This window comes from Sardina pilchardus, chromosome 20 (assembly GCF_963854185.1).
Source record: "Sardina pilchardus chromosome 20, fSarPil1.1, whole genome shotgun sequence".
NCBI lineage: Eukaryota > Metazoa > Chordata > Actinopteri > Clupeiformes > Clupeidae > Sardina > Sardina pilchardus.
The window spans coordinates 2424805-2439165 of record NC_085013.1 but is presented as its reverse complement, the minus strand read 5'-3'; the positions used below and the strand labels follow the sequence as shown (position 1 = coordinate 2439165).

Here is a 14361-nt window from a genome sequence, read left to right as displayed (position 1 = left end):
GAGAGAGAGAGAGAGAGAGAGAGAGAGAGAGAGAGAGAGAGAGAGAGAGAGAGAGAGAGAGAGAGAGAGAGAGAGAGAGAGAGAGAGAGAGAGAGAGAGAGAGAGAGAGATGGTAGTTGTGGTGTTTAAGCCACAATAAAAGTGCAGACCCAGTAGGATGGAAAAACTCCCGCCCCCTTATCACTTATTCAAAATGCTGGACATTTTATGAGGGAGGAGTGGAAACAACTCTAATTGTATTTCACTGATCTGTTCCTGCTCGTGATGCCTGGCAATCAAAATGAGAGAACTGGTCCTATTGCTATTGCCATGCACATTTTGAAACTTTGCAGAGGTAGGTCAGTAGGTCTATTATATAGCCAATCTACAAATATTGTGTCAGGCAGGCTTACTGTTATCAGCGGCAATTCACAAGATAATCAAACATTATTGACAAACTGGGTTGGCAAACCCTGTGCCAATAAATTAGGCTATTACGGGTGTGTTGTGTGAGGTTATGGTTTTCGATTTAGCTCTTCAAAGGACATAACATTCATCCTGCAATGTGGAAAAATGCCTACAATTAGGCCATGCAGGATATAACTTTGTTACGCGTAAATTAAGCATTGCCCTACCTACCAATGAGACATTCGGATCCTATCTAGACTTGGAGACCACTCAATTTCACAGAGGAGCTATGGATGTCTGCTGGCCCCTACTGACAGCATCAAGTAATGACGCTCTTCGACGGGAAAGGCGTCAAATCGATAACCCAGAGATTGTCCCTATTACTGACTCACTGTTTTGTTTGGGCTATTTTGGTTAGAAGAACCTTGTTTTTTGGCGTGATTGGTGTTTAATTATATGTGCAAACCTATCTAAAGTAATCAAAAAACACTCAAATAACAGCCTAATTAATTATATACAACATTGTTTAGGCTATTTCTGGGTTTAAAACGTTTACAGTCACGTAGTGATGTGAGGGGAAAATACAGACATCTAATTGTATCAACTAAATCACAAATTGTGACAAATAATTTGAGAAATTGGGCTATACGTAGTCTAAAACGTGTTGATGACACCCAATGGGAAGGGTGGGAAAACGTGGTGGATTTGAGAAGGCATGCGCTACATTCGTTGGCTAATCATGGAAGAAAATGTGTGTACAAGAAAGCTGGCAGTAATAAAAAGCACCAACGCATTTTTCACGTTTTTAAGGTTCAGGACAAAACACATCGCTTGATGACAGAGGCAACTCCCTTTGCATCCGATAATCGAAGGCGCGGTAAAAGCAGGGTAAATGTAAGTGTTACCGGCTAACGACACGCCAGTCACCATTATGAAAAGACACAAAAAAATCATAATAATAATTTAAAAACACTACCTTACCTTATTATTCTAAACGTTTTAATTGACACGGTGTGTGTTGACAGTCCCGTCTCCAGCGCTTGGGAAAAGACACAGGAGCCAGTCAGTCTCAACTTCCTGTTGTCCTATGCCGGATTGCATTTGGAAGGGAACTGGCCGGTGCTGAAATGTGCTTAAGTGGCCATATGATTTCTCAGATACCGTAGGCTACATAGCCTGCTGTAGCTTTAAGGTAGTCTGTATAGGCCTAATAATGGATGACTCTTAATGGTGTTAAGCAGTCTAAATACAAATATTTCAATACAGGCCCTGTATTATTTTAAAACAGAGATTTAATGGTGTTGCATACAGTACGTGTTTCATATAATACTGATAATAATGCTGTTATTAAAGCTGATATTACTGTCAGTGTCAAATAAAGTCCGCCGTTGGGCTATAGCAAAGATAAGAGGTTATCTGATGATCTTCAACAGCACTTCTTCACATGACAGGAAGGAAACAGGGCAATGCCTCAGCTAACGCAGATGAAACGACTGGTTTCAAAACATAGACAAACGGAATGGAGTCTAAATGTAAACATATTTTGAATACACATAATGCCAAATAGCCTTGTAATGTTACAAAATAAAGACACGACTTATCAAGGTCCAGACAAAACAAATGTCCAACAATGTGCAATGCACATGAGAAAATGTCCATTTGAACAATAACAATAATTAGTTACTGATCAACATCTGCTTAGTTCTAACAACAACTTTGTAGGCATATTTATATACCAGGAAATTAACAAGCCTGGCCGGCAATGATGGCCACACAAACTCTGTCTCCTTCTTGAAGCCCAGACTATCATAGAGTCTGTGCGCATCTGACTGGGCCACGGAGGTGAACAGCACCACCCTTTCCACGCCGTGAATAGCTGCAAACTCCAAGGCAGTTTGGCAGAGAGCCTTGCCAATGCCTCGCCCCCTGGATCTCTTGAGCACCGTGATCCTCTTTAGCTCCCAGGCCCCTCTCTCCTCCAGGCAGGGAAGGATGGCCACAGTACCCACCAGGATCCCCTGCACCTCTGCCACCCAGAAGCGGGCAACTCGGCCGGGATCCATGTAGGACGCACGGATGTTCTGGAGGTCCTCGCTGAGGCCCAGGCGTATGCCTTGCTCGAGCAGGCACTGCACGGACGCCCGAATGGCCAACAAGGCCCCGGAGACCCCCAGCACTGCTGACAGGAGGGAGCCAGAGAGCTCCAGCAGGGTGAGGAACACAGCCAACAGAACCGCCTGGACCCGGAGTCTCCGAAGGACCATCAGGAAGATGGCGCCGCTGTGTTCTCTGAACCCCGTGGAGTACACCTCACGAACCACAGCGTAGTCAGAGTCCCGGTACTCTCGCAGAGAATACTCCATCATCTGTGAGTCAGAGAGAGGGGATGAGGAGAAACCATGGAGACGAGACAGTGAGGTACACATTCTATGCTATGGCGATAGAAAAGATGCATATAACTGTCTAATAACCTTGCATTATTACAGTGACTTCTACAAAGTCTCACTTTTTTGACTTCCCACCTGTCAACCTTTCCTACAAGCAATGCACACACACCCACACACACACAAACCTTATAGCTCTGAGAGTATTCCCATACAAACACACATTGTTTGGGTCTTCACATACAGATCCCCCTTCTCGTACCTCTTCCTGTGCTGTTTCCTGAGCCTCATGTCACATGATCCCTACAGTTCAGGTCTGGTTAATGGATACCAGAGAACATCAAACTGAAAAAAAACAGGACACACTAGAGATCAACTCATCCCATACAGTAATTTCCCGCATAATGTATAAGCCGCATTGTGTATAAGCCGCAGGACAGTGTTTTATTTAAAAGAAACAAAACCATATCAACACCATATTAATTGCCCCCCTGTATTAACCTCATATGGAAGAAATTTGGCAAAATCAATCAAAATCAAAGCCGCGGCTAATAGTCGGGAAATTACGGTAATGACACACTAGTATGCAAGAAGCAAAGGACAACATAGTTCCTCCATAAAGATTTGGGTTTTTTATTTTATTTTAATAGGCTTAAAAAGTAACAGTATTATATTCAAAACAATTCTCAAACATTTGTGAAACTGAGTGGATTGTTGTAGCACTGCCACCATGTAAGAACTTAGGTATAAAAATTCAAGCACTTCAAGACTTGTCTCAAGGCAGCTAAAAGCCTACTCAGACTGAGATTTAATTTACTGAAAAAGTTTTTTATGTAAAGAGAGTTCAGTATTAACAGGCGTTTCCCTTTGCCGACCTACAGCTACACAATAAATGATGCCATATTAGATTCATGTTCAAGTCTTCCTACACAGCAAGTGAGACACTTCTCATTGAAACACAAGACCCCAAAATGAAATGACACTAGGAAACTCCTAACTAACTGACTTGAAATGTCATGAAAACACTTGTATCCAGTATAGTCTGGTGAATAATAGTTTTAGGAAGTTGCCGTGGTTATCTGCATGAGTTAAAGGTTAAGGATACAGTCTGCATTTCAGTCATGAGAAACGTGGTTGATATCAGCCAATCAAAATGCACCCATGAATCACTGCGTTGATTGGGTGGGATTGTTTGTGGTTTTGTGCGTGCCATTATGCTTGTTCCCTGGTAACAGAACCAGGGTGTTGTAGAGACAGTGCAGTACAGTTTAAGTAAACGCTGAACAGATGTTTAGAGAAGCCTGAGGAGAAATTCTCTGACTCCATTTTATATGCATACAACATTATGGGCCCTGATTTGAACGATAGATAAAGTGCAAAGTCTTAAGTCTAACCAAATCTATTTGCTCCTTTAACACCACGGGGAAAACTTTAACCACAAACATTGAGTCAGCTCAATACTCCCACATACAGTAACACAGGATAGTTAAAGTTCTTGCATGACAACTTTGGACTACCATTAAAAGCAGGGCCCTATGAGTCACATATTCACAGACAAAATACACCCAGCCAGTTGAAAGTGTAACAAACAGTTTCCTAGGTTTGAGGAAGGAAGATGCAGCACGCTTATGAGTTTGAGTCATGAGGCCACGTATTGCACTGGCAATAAAAACCACTCACTGAGGTTAGCTGAACATATAGACTGACCAGGGGGAGCATTTCATGAAAACGTAGTAGACTGACCTTTTGAAAAGACCATGGTTATTGCACAATGATCACAAGATCAATGCACATGATTAGACAGGTCACACGGTCCCTCAAAACTTGTACAAGTATAGAAATGTGGCAGATACGGGTTACTTTTCATTCAACAGTAGTTTTTGAGGTTGTTGGTATTTGAATGAAAATAATTTCACACACACTGAAAAATAATCAAATGCCCACAGTTCCATTCTTATTGTGGTGAAGGTTGGACGTCCAGTCTGTATTCAATTAGGGAGAAGTTTGTGATTTTGGCAAAGAACTCCGGAACAACAAACTGTCGTACTCTCTGGTAACCAACGTGCTCATACAGGCGTTGAGCGTCTGTCTGGACCACAGATGTATAGAGAACCACGCCCAGGTAGCCGCGAGAACGTGCAAATTCGGCCACTGTGCGACACAGCGCTTTGGCGATTCCCTGGCCACGGTGCGAGCGCTTTACGGACATGCGCTTGAGCTCCAAACAATCAGGATGCTTCTCGGCCGGCAGACATGCCACTGTGGCCACCACGCGCCCGTCACTCTCCGCCACCCAAAAGCAGGAGTTTGGTGAGCTGATGTAGGTTTCCTGTATTTTGTTCAGATCCCGCCGCATGGACTCGTCGATGTAGCTGTTGAACAGGTAGGACACCAGCTGTCGACCACCGGCCAGGAGCAGCGTTACTGCGAGGATGGGAAGGATGACCGATTTGGAGGTGGCCATTAGCGTGCAAAACACACACACACATAACATCTGCATCAGTGGCTGCTTGAGCAGGTGCACGAACGAAGAGGGAACGTGTTCGCTCATGCCCATAGTGAAGATCTCCTTCACCATCTCCTCGTCATCATCCTCATAGCGTCGTATCTGCAGGCTAGCCATGGATCAGGTCTGAGGAGATTAAAAAAAAAAAGTTGAAAACGGTGAGTGCTCGATTGTAAGGACCAGGTCCAGAGTTAGACTGCTCTGATTAAGGGGGGCAAATGTAATGTTTGAGTGGGCACAATGAGTGGACCATTTTCCTTGTAAACATCATGTAGACTTGGATTTTTCCAGACATTTCTTCAGCAACAGGGGTATTAGTCACAGAAAGTTGATAACTGAATTAAGGTAGGAGGGGTTTGTGGGCATGTTCCCCGGGTAGAAAAAAGTGGGAGAACTACTCCTTACATGAGGACTTCTGGCGAGCTTTGTCAAAAGAAATGGATGGATTGAGTTACATACTGTATATGACATAGCTTAACCATCAACAGATTCAAGGCAGCTGCTATGAAAAACAAAATTCCAGTCACAAAGCAGCACTTGAACTCGCAACAACAACCTTAGTATCATTATAGACAGGGTTATTTTCATTTGTGTAAATGTAGAGTTTTTTCAGTCACAGTACATTATTGGTATAAATTCATTTGAAACAAAAGATAAATGGCAGAGCACAGAAAATAATTAATAAAAGAATATATTGAATATAATTGAAAATGATTATTGCCTATTTTTGCATGTTGTCTGAATGTCTGTGTTTTTATTCGACAGTCAAAAATATGTTTATTTAGTTGTCGAATAAAGGGAATATTTTCGTATCTCATATAGGCTATTCATTGCACAGAATGTTAAGATTCGTAACACCGGCCATGCACGTACCCAAATTACGCAGTGCTTAGACAGGCCGATCAGAAAGTTTGCACAAACAACAACCGCCTTAGTGTTCAGTGTTTTGGTATTCTTAAGTCCAAACAACGCCCAAGGGCACAGGGAGACTCATCCTAGAAGAATGGGCTGGAATATCACCAGCATTTTATACAAAGGGAGACGAAGTTAGTGCGAATCTGGGTGTAAGTTAAATGCCATTATAATGTTCTGCCTTCAACTTGGTTCACGGCCCATCAAAGTGGGCTATGTCAGTAGGACAAGTTACGTTATCTTTAGATCTTACACCTGTGTAAAAGTAAACTTGCTTGGCCAGCTAGCAAGATAGGCTACCATAAAAGTTTGGACTATGATGCCATTCATGTCAACATTTACACATTTTCAGTCGATCACGCGGGTGTCCACAAATTGTGTCTGGTCGTGAAGCAATCCAAATAATAATAGGCTGTTTCATCAGGATATTCAAAAAAGTAAGGCTAACGTTACTGTTACATTCATTGCTGTATAATTACATTAACGTTAGCTATCTAGCTACCATGACGCTTGCTAATCTTACTGGCTATACTCGCTAATACCAGCACGACATGTGCCCAAATGTGGTGTCAAATAAGAACCTACCTCTTCAAGGACAAGTCACAAACTGTAACTTAACGCAATCGTTTGGTGCGCTTTGCTTCTCCAAGAGTTGCAACAGATCCCCAAATCGTACTCAGTGTGGCTATTCTGTCTATGGGCTATTCACTAGCACCCCCTGACTTCCGTTTTCACTCCCGTCCCGCCCACTAGGGTGGGATTGAAACAAGTCAGAAATCTGATTGGTCAGGACTCAGGTGCCTTTGTAGCCCCTGCTGGCCCCTGTTTATGTCTCCTGTCTGTCAATTAAAGTTCAAATTCAAAACACTTATGAATTTTAGGAAGCACCCCAACAACTGCAGGCCAGACAAACATAGATTTCTCCTGTCTCTTTCTTGCCTCTGGCTGAGATTATCGCTCACCTGAGTGTGTCTAATTCATCGTGGTCTCTCCCTTGCCGTTGGCTAAAAAACTATTGCTGAGTGTTTTTAACCTGAGCGTCTCCCGTGCCTATGGACATTATCGTCTGTATTAATTAATTTCACTTAGATCAGTAGTCTGTGAAGAAAACTTCAGTCTGCAGTCTGCATTTATAATCTAGGTGCTTGATTTTACACACCTGTGCAAAGGGACGTGATGAAACCGATGAATAACAGCTTCAACTCTGAAACTCTTTCTGCAAGGTTTAGGAGTGTTGTTTACGGGATTTTTTTTTACCATTCCTCCAGAAGCTCATTTGTGAGGTCAGGTCACACACTAATGTTGGATGACTCAGTCTCCGCTATGTGCAGGTCAGTCAAGTTCCACACCAAACTCTGTCAGCCATGTCTGTATGGACCTTGCTTTGTGCACTGGTGCACAGTCATGTCACCTTTAATGTATCATGGCTTGGACAAATTTCTGCATCCCACTTTCTCACCACAGGGGTCCCCCAGGGCCCAGTGCTGGGCCCCCTTCTCTTTGCTATCGCCACCTCCTTGGGACAGATCATCTGTTCACATGGCTTTTCATACCACTGCTATGCAGATGACACACAGCTCTGTCTGTCCTTTCCATCTGATGACCCCTTGGTCTCGCCACGGATCTCAGACTGCCTCCGCGAGGTATCAACATGGATGAAGGCACACCACCTCCAGCTAAACCTCTCAAAAACAAATTGCTGGTCCTCCCAGCCAAACCTAGCAAACATCATGATATCAACATCAAAATGGACTTGTATGTTGCACCTACCAGGACAGCAAGGAATTTAGGAGTCGTTCTCGACAACCAACTATCCCTCTCTGATCATGTGGCCTCAGTAGCCCGGTCGTGTCGTTACGCACGCTACAACATACGGAAACTCAGGACTTACTTGACTCAGGATGCTCTCACGACTTGACTACTGTAATGCCCTCCTGACAGGTCTCCAAGCCTGCACAGTGAAAACCCTTCAGATGATCCAGAACGCAGCAGCACGCCTGGTCTACAACCAACCCAAAAGGGCGCATGGAACAGGAAGGGGCCATCCCGAAACTGTTCCCACAAAGTTGGGAGCATGGCATTGTCCAAAATCTATTGGTTAATGCTGAAGCATTCAGTGTTCCTTTCACTGGCGCTAAGGGGCCAAGCCCAGCTTGGGGAAGAGATAAATGTGCAGTGTTTCAATGGCTTTCCCCCTGCAGCTCAGGCTGGGTTTACCCAGTCTAAAATGAATGCTTGAAGCCATACACAACACACGTAAACTAGAATAAAACTAATGATAGCCTAACTTTAACCTTTATATGGCTGTATGAAGTTCTCCAAATGAATATAGGCTGTTGTTAGGCCTGAATGTTGTTGTAAAGATAGGTTGTTGTTAGTAGCCTAACATTGTTAGTAACAGCAGGCTCAGCACTATGGTGTTGGGGGGGGGGGGGGGGGGGGGGGTCTTGGCTGTCTTGCTTTTTGTCGCCTGTTCGCCTCTCCTTGGTTTGTTCTCGCTAGAGGGCAGGCATGTCATTAGTGTTAACTCACTCTCCCACTAGATGGCAGCATAACTATGCACAGTAGGCATTCACATGCATTCATAGCTGACCTGACAGGATCAATGAGCTACTGAGCTACTAGCCTACTGGGGGAGACTAAATCAACTAGGGAGAGAGGGGGGCAGAGAAAGAGAAAGAGAAAGAGAGAGAGCGAGAGAGAGAGAGAGAGAGAGAGAGAGAGAGAGAGAGAGAGAGAATGAAAACACGAGGCACATGTTGACACCAAGGAATTTGCACAAACACAGGCTCATTGTTTAGATCAAATACGGCAGAAACTTGAAAAAAACACCACAAAAGAAAACACAATACATGGTTGGAAAAATAATTTACTATAAATTCTAAAGTAAGACTATTGCACATCATTGAATATAAACATCCCTTTCCAGTGTTGGTAAAAAAAAAAAAATCTGTCTGCATGTGTGTATTCCTGCAGGTCTCCGTAACACATATCAGTGTCCATCCTTTGTTCTTTGGCAGAATACAGATGAAAATCAAGTCAAATCTACTGCTCTCTCTCTCTCTCTCTCTTTCTTTCTCTCTCTCTATCTATCTCCCTCCCTTTACTGTTTTTCCTCCACTCTACCCCAAACTAATGTCTCCAGCGAACATGGTGATGAGGAGTATGATGCTGAACCCTGTGAGTAGGCCAACATTCTGGATGAGGAAGAATAAGGCTTTCTCCATTGACGACAGCTTTGTGGCATTCATGATGTTGTTCATCTCAGGGAACTAAAGGATATAAACAAGTTGATGTGGGATTTCAATTGTATGCTTGTTGCTGTATATGTGTGTGAAAGTGTGTGTGTGTGACCTGACGTTGATTGAGACAATAAAAACATAACATTCAGAGAAATACATAGAATGTAGATGTAATCATGTATTGGATATGTTTATATAGTTAAATTTCAATAGTTTCATTAATTTTTTATCCAGTATAGACGGAGGTTAAACACAGGCCAAATCATTTGCATTAAACAGCCACAAATAAACTCTTCATAATAGCGAGGACTCACCATGTCAGCCAGGGCGATGTAAAGGAACATGCCACCAGCGACGGCAAAGATGGGATTGGGGGCAAAGTTACTGCCCAGCACGATGCCCAGTACCAGCCCCAGGTAACAGGACATGGCAGAGAGCATGTTGAAGAACACAGCCTGGCGCACTGACATGCCCGAGTTTAGCAATATCACAAAATCACCTGTAGTGAGAGAGAGAGAGAGTGAGAGAGAGAGAGAGAGAGAGAGAGGGAGAAAAGAAAACTTTACTAAACTAGCCAAATATGTTTTAATAGAGTTACATCAGTGACAAGGCCTACATAATATTTGTCTATGCTGTATGTAAATAAGTGTGTGTGTGTGTGTGTCTGCATATGGAAATTACTATCACTGTCTAATCTAGGCTATGTGTGTTTCTTGTCTTGTAAGTATGTGTGTGTGTGTGTGTGTGTGTGTCTCTCTCTCTCTTATCTTGTAAATGTCTGTCTGTCTGTCTGTCTGTCTGTGTGTGTGTGTGTGTGTGTGTCGTGCGCCGTGTTCATTTTGTGAACATGTCCACATATGCTCACCCAGCTCATGGGGGAACTCCTCACACACGATGGCAATGGAGGTGCTGAACCCCGTGAGGATGGACACAGTGAAGGACGCTCCGATGGCCAGGCCGTCTATGAAGTTATGCAACGCGTCGCTCAGTGTGATCATCCAGGCCACCGTCTTTATATTCGAGATCTGCTCGCCGCGCAGCCAATGACAGGCAACAACTCTCTCCTTCACACAAGCACAGACAGAGCCACATGCAGAGAGGCAATACAGGTATCAAAGTGAGGTTGAAATGCTCAACTGAGACACTGCAATGACCACAGCAGTGAGTTAAAGGGGAATCTTTGCCCTAAGAGGGAGCACCCAAACACCTAGTTTCATGCATGCTGACAGACGTTGACAGATGTTTTTCACATATGTGGGAGATCAGAGAGAAAAGACAGAGAGAGAGACAGAGAGAGAGAGAGAGAGAGAGAACACAGAAGCTTATTTTGTGCTTGTACTAATGTGTGTGATTGTGAATTTCGGGAGGGCTGAATTACACCTTAAACAGTATTAAATTAAAATCACTTTATTTAACTCTAGACTGTCACTGGACCTGAACTATGGAATAGATCTGGCCATCATCGCATGCTCCAAATGTGGGTCAGACCCATTGCAGCACTGAGCACTATCAGTGTCGACGTACCCAGTGAGAAGACGGAACTCCTTAACCTCCTTAAAGATGCCAACCTTTCACTGATAACATACGTGCACACATGTGGACCCGTGTCATTAACCATTAACGACACTGAATTATCTCTAATGTAATAGATCACTAATACTTAACCAATTTCACAGAAAGTTTTTTTTTTCTTATTTTTCTTTTCTTCTCTCTTACCAGGAAATACGAGGGAATATTTGCTGTGTGTGTGTGTGTGTGTTTTTGTTTTTTTTTTGGGGGGGGGGGGGGGGTTGTTGGCATGTGTGTTACGTTACCTGTTCATTCTCAGGGGCTGCAACCCCATTGGTCATGTCATTGTTGATGAGGTTGGCCACGCTGTTGTTGACGCTGTTGTTTATGGTGCTTGTGTTGTTCAGGCTGATGTTGCTGAAACTGGTGACGGTGATGACGTCACTCTTCACCTCAGGGGTCAGCTGGGGTGGCGGAGGAGGGGCATGACTGTGTCCATGCTACGACATAAAGGTGGAAACACACACACACACAAGCACACACACACACACACACACACACACATTAACCTTTAGTGGATGCTCACACCAAAACGAGCTGATAAGACCAAATCAATAGGGTGGTATATGTGACTTTTCCTCGTAGAGGATGGAATTGTATCCCTTTAGTTTCAGTGTAAACAGCATTTCCAACACACACACACACAAACACTTCTCACCTCATGATCGAGTCTAAGGACCATTTTCAGGACCCTCTCCATGAAGAACAGAATGTAGAATCCTCCAAATATTCCAATGGCTTTTAGTATGTAGTTATCAGATTTTGGATCAAAGCCCAGGGCCTATGAATTAGACACAGAGAGACACAGAGAGAAACAGTAAAACACATCACAGCCCTGTAGTCTTTTCTCCATCACATCATGCTTTCCTTTCCACTTGTCAGCATTGTACAGACCAAAGTCTTTATGTGCAATAAGTGATTGATATCTGATAGGTGTGTTAAGGTACACGTATCCATATCAAACTGTTAAGGTACAGGGCATATAGGTTCAGGGCATTAGGTTCAATACAGATGTGATCCGCGACACCCCTAATATCTGATGAGCTTGCTGATCAAATACTGATAGTAACTTCGCTTCTATCACTGCTGTTTCAAACTGAGCACTGAGCAACTCTGATGAGGGTCTGACTGACTGAAACGTCAGTTCATCAATAAACTGGCAGTATGTAGAGTAGGCCTAAGCAGTGTTGAGTTTTCTGTTACTATGAAGTTCTTGTTGAAAAATAGCTGCACTTGCACATATAATTTATCCCCACTACCTATATGTACAAATGTTATTGCAATACATATGCAATGCAATTTCCTAAACGATTAGCCATGGCTAATACATTGATTTTGCAACATTTCTTGGTTAATACTGTATATGGGGGCAGTTAATGTGATATGGCTTTGTTTCTTTTAACTTGCCCAAAACACTATCCTGCGGCTTATACACAGTGTGGCTAATACACAGGAAATTACTTTATGAGCAGTCTCTCTCTCTCTCTCTCTCTCTCTCTGTGTTCCTCTGACCTCAGGAATGAGCTGTAGGACTGCATTGGAGAAGAGTGTTCCTATGGCCAGGCCAATGAAGTAGGTGAGCACTTTGGGGAAGTAGGGTTTCTTTGTGAAGGGCACCAGTAGCAGTCCCAGCAGTGCAGCCAGGTTGATCAGCGTCACGGAGAGGAACCCATAACCCCACACTGCCCAGGAGGACACGGACACACACACACACACACACACAATTAGCAATTAGCGGACTGAACAGGTGCACACTGACTATACTTCATACCTCAGAGTTATCAAGGGTCAATGTAACCAAGAGACACTGTGTGAATACTCCTCTTAACAAAATTATTTTGAAATATCAACAACTGGTGGAGTTTAAACATTTGCTGGATTCTAGAGATAAGAATTTAGAGTCTGAGGAGGTATTATCAAGCCCTGTTTCACTGGCACAGTTGACATATTGAGTCAGTATTGAGCCTCACAGTAGCGTGATACAAATAGTCACGTGCACTGTACTCCCAGAGAGGACTTCAGTGTTAATAGAGTGGTAATGGCCGCCTCACCATGGCTGGCTGGAGGCTTGATGTCTCCGGGGGTGACGTATGGACACGCTGGGAAAAGCACCTGAGTTAGAAATGCTGGACACATGACCTCCAACTGAGACAAGGTCAATTCCGTCACATTCCCCAAACCATGCCACACCAGTAATTCATTCGGAGACTTGCACTACACACACACACACACAGAGAAGATAATAGTTCATTAACAGAGGATTAATAAGGTCAGAAACATAACACAGGTCAGGTTGACATCTCATCACAGTCAATCATGTCCCTCACCACATGATCTTAACAAAGAGGACTGAGTGACAGAAACTTACTTTAACAACATTGCATGCATTAATGCAGTTATGGCACCTTACTGAATAGTAAACTATACCTCTGAGTTTTTCAGTGGGTTGTCCTCACTGTCAACAGATGGGGATCTCCTGGTCGTGATCAAGTGCAGAAAGTTGTTCATGTTGTCAGTAGACAAGGATTCATTTTCACCATAAAAACGCAATAAATCTCCAAAAGAAGAACTTTGAGGGGTTGCGTCCGTGCGATATGGATTTGAAATCACAGCCAGAAAAATCACACTTCGCAATGCAGCCATTCTGAAGTCCCAACGTTCAAGTTCCAGCGTTCAAGTAACGGGAGAGGTTTACAGTTGCGCCCCGAGGGAACTAGAGGTAGACTAATGCCATGCAATTAGGGCATCCAGACTTTTCGTGATCAAGGAGCAAATAAACAACGCTAAACTATGCCGGTGAACTCATTAGTGACAAGAAAGCAGAGAATGGCTGTCCCACGAGCTATCATCAGTCGTAAATAACTTTAGATGGACGTATCAGCTACAGCAGAGATTAAAGCGCGCTCAGACGGTTCAAAGATCAGCTCGCGCTTTTGGTGAGTGAGTACTCGGGCACCCCGCTCGCGGTTTCCCCCGTCTCAATGGTGTCTTTGTGCGCGCTTTTCACTCTTTCCCTTTTAGCGACGTGCAGGCTGGTGGCATTTTCAAAGTGGTCTTTCATGAACAAAGAGACAACAGTACGTTTTCAGAGGATCGAGAAGTATATGTCATTGTTTCACTCACGATACCGCCAGAGCCAGACTTCCACAGCTTATTTAACTTATTTATCATTTTTTGAAGTATGCAGAGTTTAGAAAAATCTCTGACCAGTCGATGCCGCCTAGTGGCTACTCCGCAGAAACTTTTAAGACCTGTGTTACTGGTGATGTTTGATTTGTTTTGACATTTGCTTTGGCTGAATGGAGTTAACACTTAATTGTAATTCAGACGTGGAATGTGTTTTAGTAGGCTAAATTAAAAT

The 14361-nt window shown here is 43.5% G+C and overlaps 2 protein-coding genes across 7 annotated transcripts; both read right to left on the bottom strand.

Annotated features, from left to right (window-relative positions):
- Nucleotides 1–1693: 1693 nt before the first annotated feature.
- Nucleotides 1694–6906, bottom strand: LOC134067883 (probable N-acetyltransferase CML1). Of its 6 annotated transcripts, XM_062523356.1 has the most exons (4): nt 6775–6906; nt 3034–3116; nt 2859–2922; nt 1694–2753 (listed from the first exon to the last, which is right to left on the bottom strand). In XM_062523356.1, the coding sequence occupies exon 4, from the start codon at nt 2751–2753 to the stop codon at nt 2064–2066; it is 690 nt and encodes a 229-aa protein (XP_062379340.1). In that variant the 5' UTR covers nt 2859–2922; nt 3034–3116; nt 6775–6906; the 3' UTR covers nt 1694–2063. The 6 variants fall into 6 exon arrangements, with proteins under 6 accessions (XP_062379340.1, XP_062379341.1, XP_062379338.1 ...); XM_062523357.1 differs by lacking the exon at nt 2859–2922 and having other exon boundaries at nt 2995–3116; XM_062523354.1 differs by lacking the exon at nt 2859–2922.
- A 2062-nt stretch (nt 6907–8968) lies between these two features.
- Nucleotides 8969–13968, bottom strand: slc39a8 (solute carrier family 39 member 8). Its single transcript, XM_062522972.1, has 8 exons — nt 13428–13968; nt 13052–13214; nt 12513–12682; nt 11659–11781; nt 11246–11440; nt 10297–10495; nt 9746–9930; nt 8969–9461 (listed from the first exon to the last, which is right to left on the bottom strand). The coding sequence occupies exons 1-8, from the start codon at nt 13641–13643 to the stop codon at nt 9312–9314; spliced, it is 1401 nt and encodes a 466-aa protein (XP_062378956.1). The 5' UTR covers nt 13644–13968; the 3' UTR covers nt 8969–9311.
- Between the last annotated feature and the right edge of the window lie 393 nt (nt 13969–14361).